The following is a 17,214-nucleotide window of genomic DNA, read 5'->3' on the forward strand; positions in this document are numbered from 1 at the left end:
GTTCTGCTCCTGTTGTCTGCTGGGGGGGAAGGGAGAGAACCCCTCTTCCTCTTGGAGATTTCCATGGTCTCCCAGGTGTTTTAGAAAGATGAGATGCCTACCAGAGGGGCACCAGGGACACACATCTGTCAAGGATTTTCCCTGTTAATGGGAAAAACAGGAGGCAAGCAATTTCTCTTAAAGGCATCCATCATTTCTTGGTGTAGGAGCTGTGCTTTATCTCTTTTTCTTAAATAGCTCTCTCACATTACTAAGTTGTCTAGCTAGGCAACACTTTATACTTGTAGGTGCTGGCAATGGATGCTAGATATAAAGTTATTGTGATCAGGATATAAGTAATATACAGCTGAGTAACAGAGAATGCATTAAAGCAATGCTATGCAAGAGTCATAAAACTGGTTCCGTCCTCCTTTACTCTTTGACCAGCTGTAGAACATAATTGACTGGGAGAGTTATTCTTTTTTTAATTCTTTGAGAAAGCTGGAAGTTAGCTTTGTTCCAGCAATCCTGTTTGCTAGGAAAGATATTCTGTGGCTTCCATACCCCTGCCCAAATTCATAGCCACTCCCAGCACATGTATTTGTAGCTTAATCTCAGACTGTTAAGTGCAGTGGATGTGTGACAGTATCACCTTCAGTGTAACGTCACAGAGCTCTCCAGCTTCAAAAAAGTGAAGAAGAGAGCCATGAAAATTCCTCCACACCTCATTTGCTTCAAATACAAAGACATCTTCTTCACTGTCACTATTGGAAGACCTAGTTTGCTGCTGCTGCTGCCACCTTTTTTCCCTTTATCAGATGTTGTTTTGCCTGCTCTGGGACCAATGGATCCTGAAGCTATTGGCTGTTTTTTCTTTCACTGTGTGAAAGTTCAAAAAAATCCTGCCAAGACAAAAATCCAGCCCATCAGGAGTCAAGTCCTAAAAAGCAGTTAAGATTTGTTGACCTTCTGGTTTTAAAAAACACAAAAAATCAGATGAGACATTAGATACTGCTAGCACCTAACATGTTCATTACATGTTAGGAGTTCGACCTATAATCTTACTTGGAGAAGGAGGGGAAAAAGACCCACAGCCAAGAATCCTATGGAGGTACATTTTATATCTATCCTAGACAGATACAAAGTACTGCGTTGTTTTGTGTTTCATGAGACTTACTGTTTCCTTGCCTGTCAGTAATGCATAATAGTATTTTTGTCACAGCCACAGGGAAGCATGTACTAATACAGAAGAGGTGTAGTATGGTGTCTTGAGGAGTGTATCATCTACTGAAAGACTGCACAGCTAGTGAGTGAAGTGGGCAATGAACTGAGCAGTGGGAGGCGAGAAAGAGGAAGGCAAGGGTGGTAACAATGCAAACAGTTAGCCAGGTTAGTTGTAGGCTGCTTCTAGTTCTTGCACAGAAACCCCATAGGTCGCTCGCATCCCTGCTTCTAGAGGCAAAGGTAGCCATGTGGTTCCATTCCCTGTAAATCTTTGCATTTCCTGTTATTCCTAATAGATACAGAACCCAGGGCCACTTCTGAACTTCCATACCTGTGCCTTGATGAAAAAATGGCACTTGTAAATTATGACGTGGTAGAGATTTTCACACTTCAGTCTGTTTGCTGCCAAAAGTACAGAAATGTACTTTGCACTGACACATTCCTCACTGGTTTCTTTTAAGCCCCTGAGCAAACTGTGTGTGGTGCATGCTTGTCGTGAGACACATTGGGCATGAACATAATTCCCGACTTTCTGAGCTGCGCCAAGTGCCGGTATTGTGTTACTCTGCCTGCTGCTTTCTTTGGGAAGTTGCCAGGGAATGGTTGTGATGACAGCCCCTCCAGATGGGGATGGTGGGTGCACACTCAGTACAGAGGTGGTCTTGGGCTGGGGGGGGAAATCCTGAGATAACTGTTCCTGGAAAGGCAGTGAGGGTGGCAGGCCATGCAAACTCACTTCCTGGAGCACCTGTATTCTGCTCTTCAGGATTTCAAACTTGAGGATCAGGAGCCAAGAAAAGTCTGTCTTGTGCAATTTCAACAAGGGGGTTCTGAATTTCTGAGCCCCATCTTCCCCAAAGGCCTCACGTAGATTAACCCCCCTTAAAGTATTGAGCATATGTTTAAGACAAAGATCCTTGTCTGTGCTAGGCTATTCGTGTGCGTTAGCACTAATGTGCTGGCAACACCTTTTTGGTGGCAGTAGCATGCACCATTTCTGTCCATGCTAAGCTACATCAGGACAGCTTAGACTATCGGACACTTCAGAGTCATGCTTTGACAAGTTAGTCAAAGTATTTATTACAGTAAGTAACACATGGAAAACAAATTATTGCTATGCTGCTCTGAAGAGAGAGAGTTGATTTATTTTATTCTGAATTTGTACTTTGTCCTTCCTTTCTAGGAATCACAGCCTGTTGGATCTGTAGCACAGAATCAGAGTAAGTAGAAATCCAAAGGAAACACGCTCTTATGTGTGTATGGACAGACAGTTTTGTGTTGTGTGTTATACGTTGAGGAGAACATCAAGGGCTTATGTTAAGGAGCACAATTTCCTGTGCTTTGTTGAGCAGTGATGAATTTAGAAAATGCTGAAGAGTTGTGTACAGCCATGACCTAGAAATTAAGGCAGCAGTTTGGCAGAGAACTGTGTGGGATAAGGAAACCCCATCTGAAGTGATGAATAATCTCAATGGCCAATAGTTACCTGCTGGAAGAAAGTGACTTTCTAATCTGATGTTCAGAGACCACAGGGTAAAATATGCTACAAGTGAGGCAAATAAACCCAGCTGACTCCTTTCTGATTTACAGAACAGTATGATGCAAAAACATTGCCTCGTTCTCAACCAAGAACATCGTAAGTAACCAGACTCATTTCCCATCTCTACTGTGCGGTTACTTAAAAGAACCAGGAATGAATTGAATTTTACTTGATGATTTCAAAGATTAAGGTTTTATCAGTCTGATTTTTCTCAGAAAATGTTAATGCAGGGAATTTTCACCAACATTACTGTTTTGTGATTATGGCGGCTGTGGTAAAAACAAAACAAAACCAAAGAAAAAAACCCAAGTATTAGTGCATGAGATTGAAGGGTTTCTTCTCTTTTAATATGTGCCTATTTAACATCATGTCACACTTAGGGCTATTCAAACTACTAATAATGCATTCAACTGATGTAAATTCTGAGGAATGCAAAACTGAATCTGATCTATTCTGCATATCTTTTTGAAGCCTATGAGGGCTAGTGAAGCTACAGCTATGGAAACTGTGAAAACTAGGGGTGAAATTTTAAAGTAGTCGTATGGTATACATTTCTACAATTTCCCAAAGAAAAGTTTTCTGAAAATATTGTCTTAATTTTATTTTTATAAAAACAAAACACAACAAAACAAACCAAAGGCAAAGAACTTTTCATGTGGACTCTCTAAAAACCCCAATTAATATTTTAATCATGTGAGCTAGTTGCAAAGTGGGGTGAAGATGAAATTTCTACAGCCTTTTTTAATAGTGTGTATATATGTCTTTCTACTTTTCTTTAGATATTTCTTCTTTTTCTTGTCGTGTTATCTTTTATCTCAGAAGAAGGAGGATATTCACAGGGGAATGGCAAAGTCAAAACGGCCAAACAAAGCAAGTACGTAAATCTCTGTGAGTCCTTGTGCACTGAGAACCTCTCCTCCATCAGTGAGAGGTACTTGGGACTGTGGGGTCAGTAAATCTTTTCATTATATTCATAGTTGGACATGATGGCTTGAAAGAGTGGGAAGGTTCATGTAGTTTTCCCAACAAGCATCAGCAACATCAGCTCCCCACTTTTCCAGGTGATGTGGTTCACTGGGTACCTTTCCTATTTGTTTTCTTGCTATAAGATGTGTTGTCATGAGGGCTCAGAGGCTTATTTTTCTTATTTGGGCATGAGAAAAATTTCTCACAGAGAGCCCTTTGTTTCAAAGGAGGTTGAAACAAGCAAGAGTTTTGACCTGATTGATTAAGATCCCCACCTCTGTTCCCAACCTTTTTATCCTGTTTTTGGAATGACACTTGTGTAATTCTCTGGGTTGAGGAGTTGGTCTCCAGCCAGTTTCAAGATGTGAATCACTATACTTTTGAATAGCAAGAGTTTTGCCTGTCTATTTTCCAGCTGCTTTTGGGATACCTGCATGATTGCCCAAGAGGGCGATGACAATTTGGGAGAACTTTGGGTCCCTCCCCACAAATCCTTCCCTCTAGCCTTTTGAGGACCTCGGTAATGCATTGAAATTTCAAGCAGTAGTTACCACTTGCAGGCAGAGGAGTAAATTGTGCTTTTGGAAGCTTGTAGAGGCAGCCTCCTCTCTTCTCTAGCAATAGTAAAAGAGGGTTCGTGCCTCCCTGCTTGTAAACTGCTTTGAGTACCTGAACTGCTCAGTGTTACAGTTACCACTGAGGTGTGCAGGAGCATGAAGTTCATTGTGTAGAGAAGAGATAGGAGACAGGCTTGACCTTGGCATTTACTTATGTATGTGCAGCAGGAGACTTCCATAGAAAAAAGAGAGCCCCAGTGACATAAGAAATATTCACCGCCCCTGAGAGCAGAGAGCACGAGCATGCCCAGCTTCTGGTGCAGAGACAATGCTTTTTGCCCCTTGGGGAGCCCGTGGGGGCTAACGGGGTGCTGGTCTCTTGCTCTACAGGGTCAGACTTCTTCCAGCCCACCCTGCTGTGTTAGTGTCCTAGGTAACCTAGGTAACCTTTGTTGGCTGTGTGCTAGGTAACCTGTGCTGAGGAGCAGTCCCCTCACAGGACTTTGTTGTCTGTAGATGGCAGCCAGGGACACTGACCTCCATTGCAAAACATCCTGAGATCAATTGGAAAGCCCAGTGACATGTCCAGGTTGTGTGTTCTCATTTTATCACTCATTTAGGTAACAATAGGGTTTAGGAGACTGAGCATGCTGAATGTTCTAAAAGGAATGTGAGAGGCTGGTTTGTTTTGGCAAGTGCAAACCAAGTTTTTTCAGTGTCTGCTGCTTGAAACCGTGCCTGCCTTGGCTGATCTTTCTCTTCTGGTTGTCTTTCAGAATCCTCCAGGGTGACCTGCACCTTAGTGATAGCGAAGAGGATAGTGACGACCAAGTCAGTGTTAGATGTTTTAGATGTTTAGACCAAGTCAGTTTTAGACATCCCTTTAAATCATCACGACTTGTGGCGTTCTGACTTCCTTAAGCTCACCTTTCCTCCCCCTCTCCTCTTTGTTTTTGTGAACAAAACAGGTTGCTGAAAAGCCACCTTCTTCACTTGCTCCTCCAAGGTACGGGTTTGTTCCCAAGCTACTAGCTAGACCAAATAAGGAGAAAAACAAAACTACTTTTTATGTATGGGGTAGATAGGCAAGGGCTCCTGTTTTCTCCTGTTAGATACAGGCTTCAGTTTCTAACTGCCTGAAGCTGCTGTTGAAAACTGGCTTTAGTTGTGTGGGGTTTTACTGAAAGCTCCAACTAGAAATGAATAGTCCAGGCATGCTGGGTTTGGCCTAGGAACCAAAATGGTATTTCCCTTCTTTTCTGCTCTTCCCCTCCATGAGTGTATGTGTGGATCACACTGGAGCGGATGGAATTTTCAGTTGTTGTAGTGATGGGTGAGTGTGAGACCTGAAGCTAGAACGGCAAGTGCCCGCTGAGAGCAGAAAGCACAAGAGCTCCCACCAGGCCAATGCCAAACCCTTCTTGGACCCCAAGATTGTGAAAGAAGTTTTGCCTGGCAGTGCCCAGGAGCATCTTGCTCTCAGCCCCCTTCCTCAAGGCCAGGGCACAACCCCCAAGCAAGACCAGTGGCCCCAGGCCTGCCGTGGTGGCCAGAGAGGATTTCTGCCAGGACAAACTTCCCTTGTCTGTCAGGGAGAAGCAGATGCTCTCGCTGGTGAGGGACTGCCCCGCCAGTCAGCAGAAGTCAGCACACTCTCCCGGCAGTCACCAGAGGAGAGCAGAGGATGGGGAAGTCTGTGGTGCAAGGAAGTGGGACCTGGAGAGGAGAATCACAGACACTCGTGACAAGTCCCATCAAAAGAGGAAGGTGAGAGGTAGAGGTGGGTTTGTACAAGGACCAAGGTGGTGGTTGAAAAACACGTGTAGAGTTCGTTTCCGCTTTATAGGTTGGGAGTGGATCAGTTCTGCTCCTTCTCTCAATGTGTTACCCAGCTTCTAAAGGGAATGTGCATCAAAACTGTCCACAGGTGTTTCCTGTTGGTCACAAATCCCCTGCTGAGCAAGTGAAAAGCCCTGTAAGCTAACAGATGCTTTGGTGTTTTAAAACATTTTTGGATGTTTTTTTTTTTTTAAATACTATTTTCCTCAAGAAAACAAACCCCAGCCCTCCTATGCTGGAGGAGCTTCTGGCAGCAGGCTGTGTCAGCATGTGGCTGGCCAGCCCCCTGGTAGCATTTGTGGGTTTCTCTGGCTTTCAACCCAAGCAGAGCTTTGGAGGGCTGGGGTGTCCCTTCCCCCTGCAACCCCTTTCAAAGCAGCACAGTACCTGAAGTGCCTCCCAGACCCTGCAGCCATCTGTGCTACCCATTTACTGTCTGTTGTGGGAGAGCACCTTGCCTGCAGTTTGTGGGGGTGTCCAGAGAGCGAACCTACCCAGGCCACGCCCGTCAGTGCTTTTCTGTTTTGTCCACATGGGCCTTCTGCTGCCTTTTGTTGTGCAACCTCAGTCTGAGCAGTGTAGTCTTTTCCTGGGTGAAGTAATTTCTTTCCATGAAACAGTTGTGATTGCTTGCTTACACAAAGACAAATGCATTCTGCAGGTGTCACCTGTGTCAGTCCTAGGGGTGAGAGCAGCAGCCCCCTGCCTTTTGCTTGTCCATCAGTGCAGACTGTGAACTGAACCAGGGTCACTGATAGTAACACCCATCACTGAACCCTGCTTTGGATTTTTCCTTCTTGTTAGAGGGAGGTGGAGAAGGAGATTGATTGGAAGAAAAAGAAATCAGACAAAGAAACAAAGTCATTGCAGTCTTCAGCTCAGGAGGACTCCAGTAAATTGAAGTGAGTATACACTGGTGGGATGGCAGAAAGATGAATAAAACTGATTCTTTCTTTAAGAGGTTAAGGTAAAAACTGTATCTCCTGTCCTCATACTCATGAGTTTCCTTCTAACCTTATGTGCCTTCTGAAACTTCATCTGCTGCAGATTTCTCTTTACATCCTGGAACCAGACACATGGCTGTGTGAATGTAACTGATTTGCTTTTCTATTTGTTGCAGAGGTGAAGTGATACTTAGGTGTCACCTGTCTGCCTCTCTCTCCTTAATGCTGAGGATTATGGTTCTTATTCAAGCGTGAGCTGATGTTTCAGTGGCTGGTCATCCCCCCATACTTGGTTTATGCTCCTGCAAAAGGGTTGAATGTTGTGGCATTGAAATACTGGGGTTTCAACCGCCAGCCCCACATTAAGGTTGACATATGGGTGATTCCCACAGTCCTTCACAAAGGGGGGGTGAGTTTGACTTCAGGCTTCCCTCCAGACAGAGCCATTGGGTAAAGGAGCCCCAGGTGTCCTGCATTAAGTAAACAAAGGTCAGGTGTCCCACTGAGGGGATAAAAGCTGGGACCCCTTGCAGAAAGGGTGGAGTGTGTGTCTGTGGGGTGGATGCACTGTCCGGAGTTTCTTGTTGAGGTAGGACTTCCTGCCTCCCTGGAACTGGGCTCCAGTCAGGTCTGGCTTTTGTAAATGGGGGCTTTGTAGAGATTCAGTATGTGGCTTCCTTGGTCTTATGTATTTGGCTTGTTGACTCAGTTGTCTCCCAGCCCTTCTATGGGAGACTGCATGTCACCATTTACTCCACCCATTACTGGTCGTGTGGTGTCATTGTTGGGGTCAGTGGGATTGATGTCTATTATGTATAATCTGACTGACTTGTTTGTACCCCCAGTGCTCACCCATGTACTGACCCATTTGTATCAAATACCATCTGGTTATTGGTTCATCTTTATTCTAGCTGTGTCCTTTATGCTAGGCCTGATAACTGGCAAAACAGGCATTTGTCCTGACTTCCAACAGCTGAAATGGGGATGAAGACTTTGCCATTTTAAACACCAGCTTCTCCATTCTGCAGCTTACCTTGCTGTTCCTCTGGTCTGTGTATTACGTGTAGCTCAAAAAATCTGCTTATGCTGCAAGAAATTTAATTGCCAGTTGTGCCTGTGCTGCTTTTCCTTCTAAGCTGGTAGGCAAGGATTTGTACTGCTCTTTCAGACCGGATGCAGGGAATAAATTTGTGCAAAACAATGATAAGTTGTTTACAAACAGTGTAGTAGGCAGCCTGCCTGTGGGGATGCAGGAGCCGTTTCCCTTTCTCCAAACTGCAGTGGTGGTGATCTGCCAGCAGGTGATCGCCCACAGTGATCTGGGAGGTGGCAGCGGTTCTGTGGGCGGTAGCACGGGCTTGTTCTGCACGGTAGTTTAGGGGCTTCAGGGGACGGCAAGAGAAATTGTCCTCTGGCTGAAAATGTCCCTGCTCATTGCAGGGGGGTTGGACTAGATGACTTTTAAAGGTCCCTTCCAACCCCAACTGTTCTATGATGCTCAGTGAGTAAGACTTCAGAGTTCAAGTATCATTTATTTCTGCTCTCATAAGAAATAGCCTTGCAAAGCTTTTAAAAAGGGAGTTGGACTAGAAGATCTTTAAAGGTCTCTTCCAACTCCTAAACCATTCTAGGAGTCAGTGAATGTCCTTTTCTTTGCCCATGTCTTCCTCCTTCTGGGTTCTGCTGTCATCTTTGTTTGGGGGAAGCTTGTACCCTCTTTGTGTGGGAAGCAGCACAAAGCTTTATCTGGTTCATGACACTTCACATGTGTTTAAATCTCTTAGTCTTTGTAAAGTGAGAAGATGATGTGAACACTCTTTGCACATGGGGAAACTGCGGTGCAGACAAATTGAGTTGCTTGCTCAGGCTCCTGCTGCAAAGAGGTGAAAGAGCTGAAAGTGTGGCCCAGAAGTTGTGACTCTTGTTCCTGTGACTGAGTAACCACATCCAGAGAGATTTCTGGCAGCCTCTTGGGAAGGGCTGTTGTCTGAAGTGTAACTGTATGTCCATCAGTTTTGACTGGGTGATTGCTGCCAGTTTCTTAATTGGACAGGTGGTGATGAAAGCCACAAGTCAGGTGTTAATGCTGATCCTGTCTGCTCTCTCAGCTGCTTTTGCTGTCACCAGTTATGGGCTTTGAATAGCACTTGCCCCATGGACTGCTGGTGCCTACGGGGTCAGTGCTGGGTGGGACCCATCTTCTCCCAGCTGAGAACAGAGAGGGGTGTGATGGATATGGCAGAGCTCCATTTCCTTACCTTGCTGCCATGCGAGACTGCTGAACTGGGGGGCTCTGGAAGCATGTGGATATGCAGCTCCCCCTTTCTCTAACCAAACCAAGATGCCTCAGGGCCAATAGGCTTTTCCCTCTGACTGTCCCAGATTTGTAGAGGGGTAAAGGTGCAAAGGCCAGTCCAGGAAAGAGATTTGTATGTGTGGGTGGGTAGGAAAGCATTTCCCTTCTCCTCTAAAATCATCTTGTTGTCTTTGTCTCTTTTGTGTGTGACCTAACAGACACACAGCCAGTGTGCCTTTTGAACTGTGACTGTCTAGAATTTCAGGTGCCCTTCATGGCCAGGAATTTCTCATTTATTCCAGCATAGAATTTGCAGTCCTTCTGATAGATCTGCTGAAACTTACCCCATCATTTGCAGACCAGTGTACTGCCAGCATTTTGACCTGCCCTGTACTGCTGCCTTCATGTGTCTGTGATACCCCCCTGCCCCCTGAGCAAAGGTCTCATGACAACAGTTCTTGGTTTGAGGGACTCTACTCTGGAAATTAGGTCCTTTTTAAATCGGAGAGGAGGTGTCTCTGGTGCCTGCCTACAGGTGATGGGTTTTGATTTGTCTGGTTCTTGACATGTGATCAACTCCTGTCACAAGGTGCTGGGTGGGCAACTGGCTTTTTTGGGGAGGGCATGACTCTTTACTTGCTCGTGTTGTTGGTGCACAGGCAGCTGTGTGCTATTTGCACGGTGAATAGACTATCCCAGTGCACAGAACTGGGTGTGGTTGAACTTTATCATTGTTTAGGTGTTGATTCAGACCAATCAACAGGAGGAGCCTTGGTGACCATCTCTCCTGTAAGCAGATAACTTGAATGCAGGCTCTTTTGGTCCGAGATGAATGACTGACACTGCAAAGTTTACTGTATGTTTCAATCAAAATGTGTCTGTGGGATTGTACTTGAGGAATGATAGGAGATCATATCACTACGAACTTTCCATGGGGCCAAAGAAGTAAACCCAGTCTCAAGAGTAGCCTAACCTCCTGTGGCTTGTTAGTTCAAAATGTAAGTTGCCAATGTTATTCTAACACACATTTTTTAAGAAAACAATTTTATCTGTGCATTCAGCTGCTGTGTGTTTCTGAACATTGCAGACGACATTCATTTAGTGACTGTCATAATTTTGTAACAGGCTTACCAAAACAGGATGTTTGGACTCCTAGCATCCTCTAGATATGAAGGTAAAATTGATCATTCTACCCTTTTTCTCTGTTTTCTGTTTTTCTTCTCTGTTCCGAATTCAGACAGCATCCAGTGGAATACTATATCGAAGAGGCCAAGAGGCTGAAGCACAAAGCCGATGCAATGGCAAGTCCCGGCCCTGTGCTAGAAATGCTCACCAGCTCTTGCATTCAGAGCTGATACCTGCCTGCATGGGATAAGATTCACTGTCTAACATGACTTCCACACTTGGAGTATGTTTGAGTCACCTGTGGGGAGACTGTCTTTATCTGCTAAGTGTTCAGACATTTCCCTTGGTTATAAACACATCTAGAGAATGCACCTGGAGAATAGGATTCAGGGCTGGCGCTGTCTGAGGTCAGCAGGCCTGTTGGCTTTGCAGAACTACCACAGAGTCCTTGGAGGAGAGGTGCAGCAGTTAGTTACAACACAGTTTACTCTGAAACGTCAGGATCCTCACAGTAATTGTGCTGCGGGTGAACCAGTCTTGCAAGTCCCCGTTGCAGATGTCACTGGCTTTCTCCGCTCTGGGCAGTTTAACAGCGTGCATGAAGGAACATCTGTTGTTGCTAATGATTGTTCACTCAGATAATGTACATTTGCCATTTGTCATTTACTTGTGAAAATGAAGTGAGGGAATACTGCAGTGGGCAAGTCCCATCTGCCTCTCCCAAGGCAGGCCTCCAAGACCAGATGATAATATCCAAAACATGTGAAGGTAATAAATTATGCAAAGAGAACATTGAGGGGCAGATACAAATAGCCAGAGCACACAAAGCTGATGACTGGGACCACATTAGGGGTTCTGCCTAGAACCCTTTAACTATCACCCAGAGGCCTGACTTGCCCTTTTTCTTTCTTCAAATCCTGCCTAACAAGGGAGAAAAAAGGAATTCAGGTATGCTTGAGAGAAGTGGCTTTTGTCTTAGTCTAAACAGGAGAATTTTCTTCCCAACAGACCGACAGGACTGGAAGGGCCTTCCAGTACCTAGATGCTGCCATTTCCTTCATTGAATATGGGATTGTCTTGGAATCAGACCCAACAGAACCCAGATCGGCTTCCAGCGTGTTCAGTGGCACCATAGATCTCCTCAAGTAAGCGGTTTTCACAGCGTGATGGTCAGGCAGCGTGTTTGGAGCGGAAGGGGGAGTTGTGTTGTTGTTTGCAACTGGCAGCTCTGGATTCCCCCCACGGAGCAGAGCCCGGGCTACTGCGCAAGCACGAGACAGCCCGTGGCGAGGCACCAGAGACAAACCCTTTGGCATGTTTCAGCACTGCTGATCAGAAGGAGGCACCGTGTCCTACTCGGCCCTTGAGTCACACAGCTGAGGTGCACCAGAGGACACTGGTTACAACAGTCTAAGGCATGAAGGAGTTTTTATTTCATCCAGATCTGGTGTTGCTTTTGCATGTGAGCTCAGTAGTATTTCAGTTAAGAAAAGCAAAGTAACTATACAGTGAGCTGAAGAAGAGTGTTTGCTTTCCAGTCTTGATGGACTGTATTTCCAAGATACTGTTGTTTGTTTTCAAAAAGGAGATTGGCTTGCTTGTTTTTTGCCAGAAGAAACATTTCCACTAAGATGTCTGTTTTGTCCAGAAACACTTGAATTAATATTTCACCTTGAGTAGCGGGGGCACTTCTTCTGGGTCCCAGGCTTAGAGGTGGCCCATGGAAGGCTTCTACTTGTTGCCTGTTAATCAGTGTAAGAGCAGAGTGGGTCACATAAGGGGCCACATCTGTTCCTGCTGCCTGGGAAACAAGGCATTTGGAGACACAGTCCTCTGCTCAGCACTGTACAAACCACTTGCTGCCACCACTAAGAACTTGGGGCAGGTTTCCTGACTTTTGGACTGGTGTTTGAGATAACGGCATGAGCTGATTTTTCATGAACAGTGGGACCTCAGAGCACTGATGGCTGACAAGATTCTGTTCATTTTGTTTCCTTAGATTCATCATGACGCTGAAATCTTTTACGGATGCCTCAGCATCTTCCCAGGACAAGATCTTTGCTGTGTTATGGTGTGTAATTGTTCTTCTGTGCCTTCATATTCTGTTTTTAGACTCGATAGACCCATTACTTTCAGGGGTGAAGGAATGAGTTAAATGGCAATTGGAGTTCTGCAAGGGAAAAAACCTCACAATATAAAATCCAAAATGAACTGGAACATCTCTAAAGCGAGTTGGGATATCACAGGAGACCACATGTGGAAGGCACAGGCTCTAAAATGTGATCTGCTGGTAACTTGAGAGCACATAAGGGATTTCTCCAAAGGTGAAAGAATGCAATTTGGCTGCCCATGTTTGAGCCACGTAACTGAGGCTGAAGCTGAACATAGTGAAGGCTCTTCTGGACGGAGGCTTACTCAGCCTGTGACACTCATGGGAGGTTGGGCACCTGTTTATATAAAAGACCAGGCATGGCCCTTCTTCAGTTGCTTTTTTTCCCTTGGGATGTTTTTAAAGAGTCTTTTTTTTAAGCTGAGCAGGAGGAGGAGACATTCAGAGCTGTCTTGGAGCTGCAGTACCGCTGATGTGTGCCCGCCTCTGTCCCACAAGGCTGATGACTGCTGAGCAGGCAGCAGCCAGCGTCAGCACTGATGCTTGGGTGTGTTTCTGTTCACAGCATGCGCTGCCAGTCCCTTCTGCACATGGCAATGTTCCGTTACAAAAAAGACACTGCCATGAAGTATTTCAGGATCCTGAATGACCACTTCAAGGTAGGGCACGCGTGTTACTGAGCTGCCAGCTGGGTGGCTGCAGGACTTATTGATGTTGCCTGAATAGCACAAACCTAACAAGAATTCTGTTCCTTGCTGCAGAGTTCTTCCAGATCTACACAAGCACCTTCTCCATGTGTTGCAAGGTAAGATTTCAAAACACATATGTTGTCCTGTTTCTGCGAGAGTGTGAGTGAAAACAGGAGCTGGAGTGTTTGAGTTGCTGCCTGCATTTGAGAGTGCCTCGCCACTTGCTCCTTCTTTCCCCCTGAAATCATACCGCTAGGGGCAGGAGTATTTCTGCTCTCTCCTTCCTGTCTTTTCTCCTCAGAAAGGGTTTTTTTTCTTACGAGGTACAGATTTATGCCTTCACCCTGTGGTAGCAGAAATTTCATAGTGTTCTCTTTGGCTCAGTCACCAATTAAGAAACTGATTTTCTAATTTCTGAGTTGTTGAGCATTTTGTCCTTTCTGTGTACCTGCAGCAGTGTTGCTGTGTATGCAGCAGCAAAAGTCGAAGTCAAGCTGTTATGTAACGGTGTTTGACCAGGTGCCCAGCAGACTGGGCCCGTGTTTGAATGACAGTGAGTAAGAAAGAGTTTTTCTGTGCACGGTGGCAATAGCATTTGGCAGAGAGCTACCCGGCTCCATGCCTGTCCCTTTTAAACTCCGTGCTTGAGAGAGGCTTCGTTGGTCTTTAACAGTGATGCTGCAATTCCAGTTATTTTTGTGGCACCTTGCACAGTACAGTTTATTGGGAAGTCAGTGGTCTCCCCAGAGGAGCGGTGGAAGCCCTGTCCTACCAGTGACTAAAACTGGGTTGGGTGAAGGAGTGCTGTGATGAAGCCAGGCTGTGTCAGGCAGCTGGCTGCATTCACCTGCCCTAGGGCTATGTAGAAGTGTGTGTGGCTGACCTGGCTGCTGTGACCAGCTGTCAGAAAGCTCCAGCCTCCATCGGTGGGGAGCTTCAGCGTGCCTGAAATGGAATTTGTTTGGAAAAAGTGTTCAGATAATCTGGTGAAGGCTTCTACAAGTAGGTATAGGTGTTGGGAAGTGGATGGGTAGCCCTTTCTGATGTCTGGACCCACATTTATTTTTTTTGCTAAGAGGAGTCCTTTGAGTCACAAATTGCTTCAAAAACCTTGGCCTTGCACTCGAAGGACAATTATTTGTTACGTAGCAGAACACATCTCTGTTTTCAACACTCCACCCCATGCTGCAGGCCTGGATGGTACCAAATAGCTCCTGGCATAAAATAGTCTGTCTCTCACTCTGAAGTTAAACGTTCATGATGGTGTTTATGTCTCCTGCAGAAGCACAGGCATGACTACTTATGCTGGCAGTGGCTACAGTGGGAGCAGCACTGGCTCTTCAGTCACTGTTCCCTACAACATCCCAGACATCACCTCTGCCTACATCAACATCAGTTCCTATATCCTCTGTGCATGTGATATTTGGGAAAAGGCCAATGCACTGGCCGGGAAGAACACGGGTAAGTTTTTTGCCCTCTGTCTTTTCGGTCACATGTGTGGTGGTTATGTGTATGTACTTGCTTCAGTCCTAATGCTCAGTGTAGCAAATGCTGTACCAAAAGATCAAATCATTACCTGTGTTGAAGCAGACAGCTGTGGCACATTGTCAGGTTATTGGCAGAGATATCTGATGGTGATAAATTGAGGAGTGTTCCAATTTAAAAGGTGGTCTTGGCTCCCTCAGAGGTCTTAAGAGCTAAGGGGTGAGGTTATCAAGTGCAGGGGACCAGCCAACTTTCTTCATGCTAACATGAGAAGCATAAGGGGGGTTTTGCAGTTTGTTTTTTCCTTGGGGGCACTTGGCTTTTCTGAGTTGGTTCCCCTCCTTTAAAAACAGGTTTTTTGGCCTGTAGCCTTGTGTTTTAGTTGGTTTGTCAAGCTTGCAGGTATCTTGGCCTTGAAAACGTTGAAGATGGCTTCTCTCCATAACAGAGAAGCTGAGCAGCTCTTGCACTGGAGTTCTGGCTGGGCATGTGACCAGTATTTGCTGGTAGCATTTCCTGAAATTGATGCTACTTTTTGTATTTTACACTTTTGTTGTTAAAAGTGTTCTCCTATGGTACAAGCAGTGGTGAATAAGCAAAAGCCCGAGAGTGGTTTAAAACCCAGAGTTTTCTGAGCTGCTGTGGGCGACAGGCTGTACTGCCACCATCTGTTGGCAAACTGGCACAAGAAAATAAGCATGGTGAGCCTGGCTGAATTGTGTGAGGGCTGCAAAAAGCCTCACACTGAGGCATTTGCTGAAATTCAAAAGGCTTTGCAAGTCCCCTTTGAAGAGAGTAACTTTGGTTGCTGGGTGTCCCCTGGGCAAATCTGTGCTCACAGCAGCAATGCGTGTGTAGTATTTTGGGTTATATCATCCAAAGGCTGTCACTAAGAAGGACAAAACCTGCTCTCTGTTGCTGCTTTAGTGGAGGGGAATGACGACTGAGGTAGTAAATACCCCCAGGGGAGTGGATCTGTGCAGGATAAGAGTAAACACTCCTGTGGGCTTGGCAGTTGTTGCCGCTGTTCAGGATGGTGGAGGAGTTTCAGAACTGGAGCTTGTTGATACTCAGTGTAAGGTGCAGATGCTCAGAGTACAGAGAGTACATCAAACTAAAAATAAAAAAAGGCCACATCCTTGATTCATTTTTGCAATTCATAGGCAATAAGAGGGGGAGGAAAGAGCAGTGGCCTTCAGATATCCCTTAAAGAGGGAAGGTGAAAAGTAGTGGAAAGCAGTTAGTTGTAACTGATGTTGGAGCCACCTGTGCAGAGCTGGAGCTGGTGGCAGGAGAGGAGGGCACTCTTCAATCTGCCTGATGCCCAGCTGTGAGCAACCCCAATCAGAGCTGTATCGCCTGGTCAGCTGGACAGATTTTTGAAACCTGTTCAGCTGAGAAATCCTGATGTCTCCAAGGCCTGAGAATGGGTGAAGCAAAGGGACCAGCCCGGTGACAGCAGTGTGTGCTGCCAGGCACCACTCAGAATGTGGCCAGTTTAAAACCTGGGAGAGTCACACAGTAGGGACTGGGCTGTGAACACACAAACTCCTGCCCACCTACTGCAGCCTCTCGGTGTCCTTTCAAAGCCAGAGCCCGGGGAGGTGGTTCAGTGTGTGAGTGCGTTTCCCTCCCACGTGCCAGGCCCTCTGTGCTTGTGACGCTGCCTGGCCTGTGACTATTGCTGAGCTCTCTGCGTTAACGATGTGTTTAATGAGACCTGCCGACTGACAGGGTGCTGCTGCTGCCGCTCCTCGCTGCCCCCTCGCCTGTCAGATGGGCCTGTGGTGTGAAACCAACCAAATGTTTTCTCTCTCCCTCCCCTTTTTCCAGAGTTTTTTTCTGAACTCAGCACAGCGATGTGCGCTCTGGCGCTGAACAGCAGCGTGACCGAAGCGGTATGCTACGCTAGGCGGGGTTTGCAGTGGCTGAGACGGGAAACAGCTGCACCTTAAGGTGGGTGAGTACCTTGAACTTATTTGCACTTTTGAAGCCTCAGTGACAGTCTGACTTGTTGAATTATTGGATTTAAAGCACCTGCATAGGAGCACAAATGCAGATGGAAGGAACCTGGCTACAGTGGAGGAACTGTGAAGACCAGCGCTGCCTCCAGCACTGACACCAACACCTGCAGTGACACTGATACTGACACTGACACCGCCCTTGGCACCAAAACCAGCGCTGACACCCACAGCATAAAAAAGAGAATAAAACTTTTCTTTTTTTAACTCGGTGGCAGCAGTTGGGTGCTTCACTCCTTCCAAGCTGTGCACAGGCCGGGGGGTTTGTCCTGTGTGCACAGACTGGGGTGGGAGGGCAGGATTTTGGGGTGGCAGTGGAGGTACAGAGGGCCTTTGGTTTGTGGCAGGAGCCTCTGGGAGAAGAGGGATCAGCCTCGCCTCTGCTCCCTTAGAAGGCACCAGAGATCAGCACAGCAGCAGCGTGCTTGGGGCATTCAGT

The 17,214-nt window shown here is 46.2% G+C and overlaps 1 protein-coding gene across 1 annotated transcript; it reads left to right on the forward strand.

Moving 5' to 3' along the window:
- Positions 1-1,042: 1,042 nt before the first annotated feature.
- Positions 1,043-16,935, forward strand: LOC141959649 (AF4/FMR2 family member 1-like). The gene is made up of 14 exons (XM_074903859.1): positions 1,043-1,090; positions 2,387-2,423; positions 3,523-3,617; positions 5,235-5,272; positions 5,859-6,033; positions 6,910-7,007; positions 10,583-10,646; positions 11,479-11,615; positions 12,470-12,541; positions 13,146-13,239; positions 13,342-13,385; positions 14,552-14,730; positions 16,588-16,710; positions 16,789-16,935. The coding sequence occupies exons 1-13, from the start codon at positions 1,085-1,087 to the stop codon at positions 16,707-16,709; spliced, it is 1,161 nt and encodes a 386-aa protein (XP_074759960.1). The 5' UTR covers positions 1,043-1,084; the 3' UTR covers position 16,710; positions 16,789-16,935.
- Positions 16,936-17,214: the final 279 nt, after the last annotated feature.

The sequence above is a fragment of the Athene noctua genome, chromosome 4 (genome assembly GCF_965140245.1).
Source record: "Athene noctua chromosome 4, bAthNoc1.hap1.1, whole genome shotgun sequence".
Classification (NCBI taxonomy): domain Eukaryota; kingdom Metazoa; phylum Chordata; class Aves; order Strigiformes; family Strigidae; genus Athene; species Athene noctua.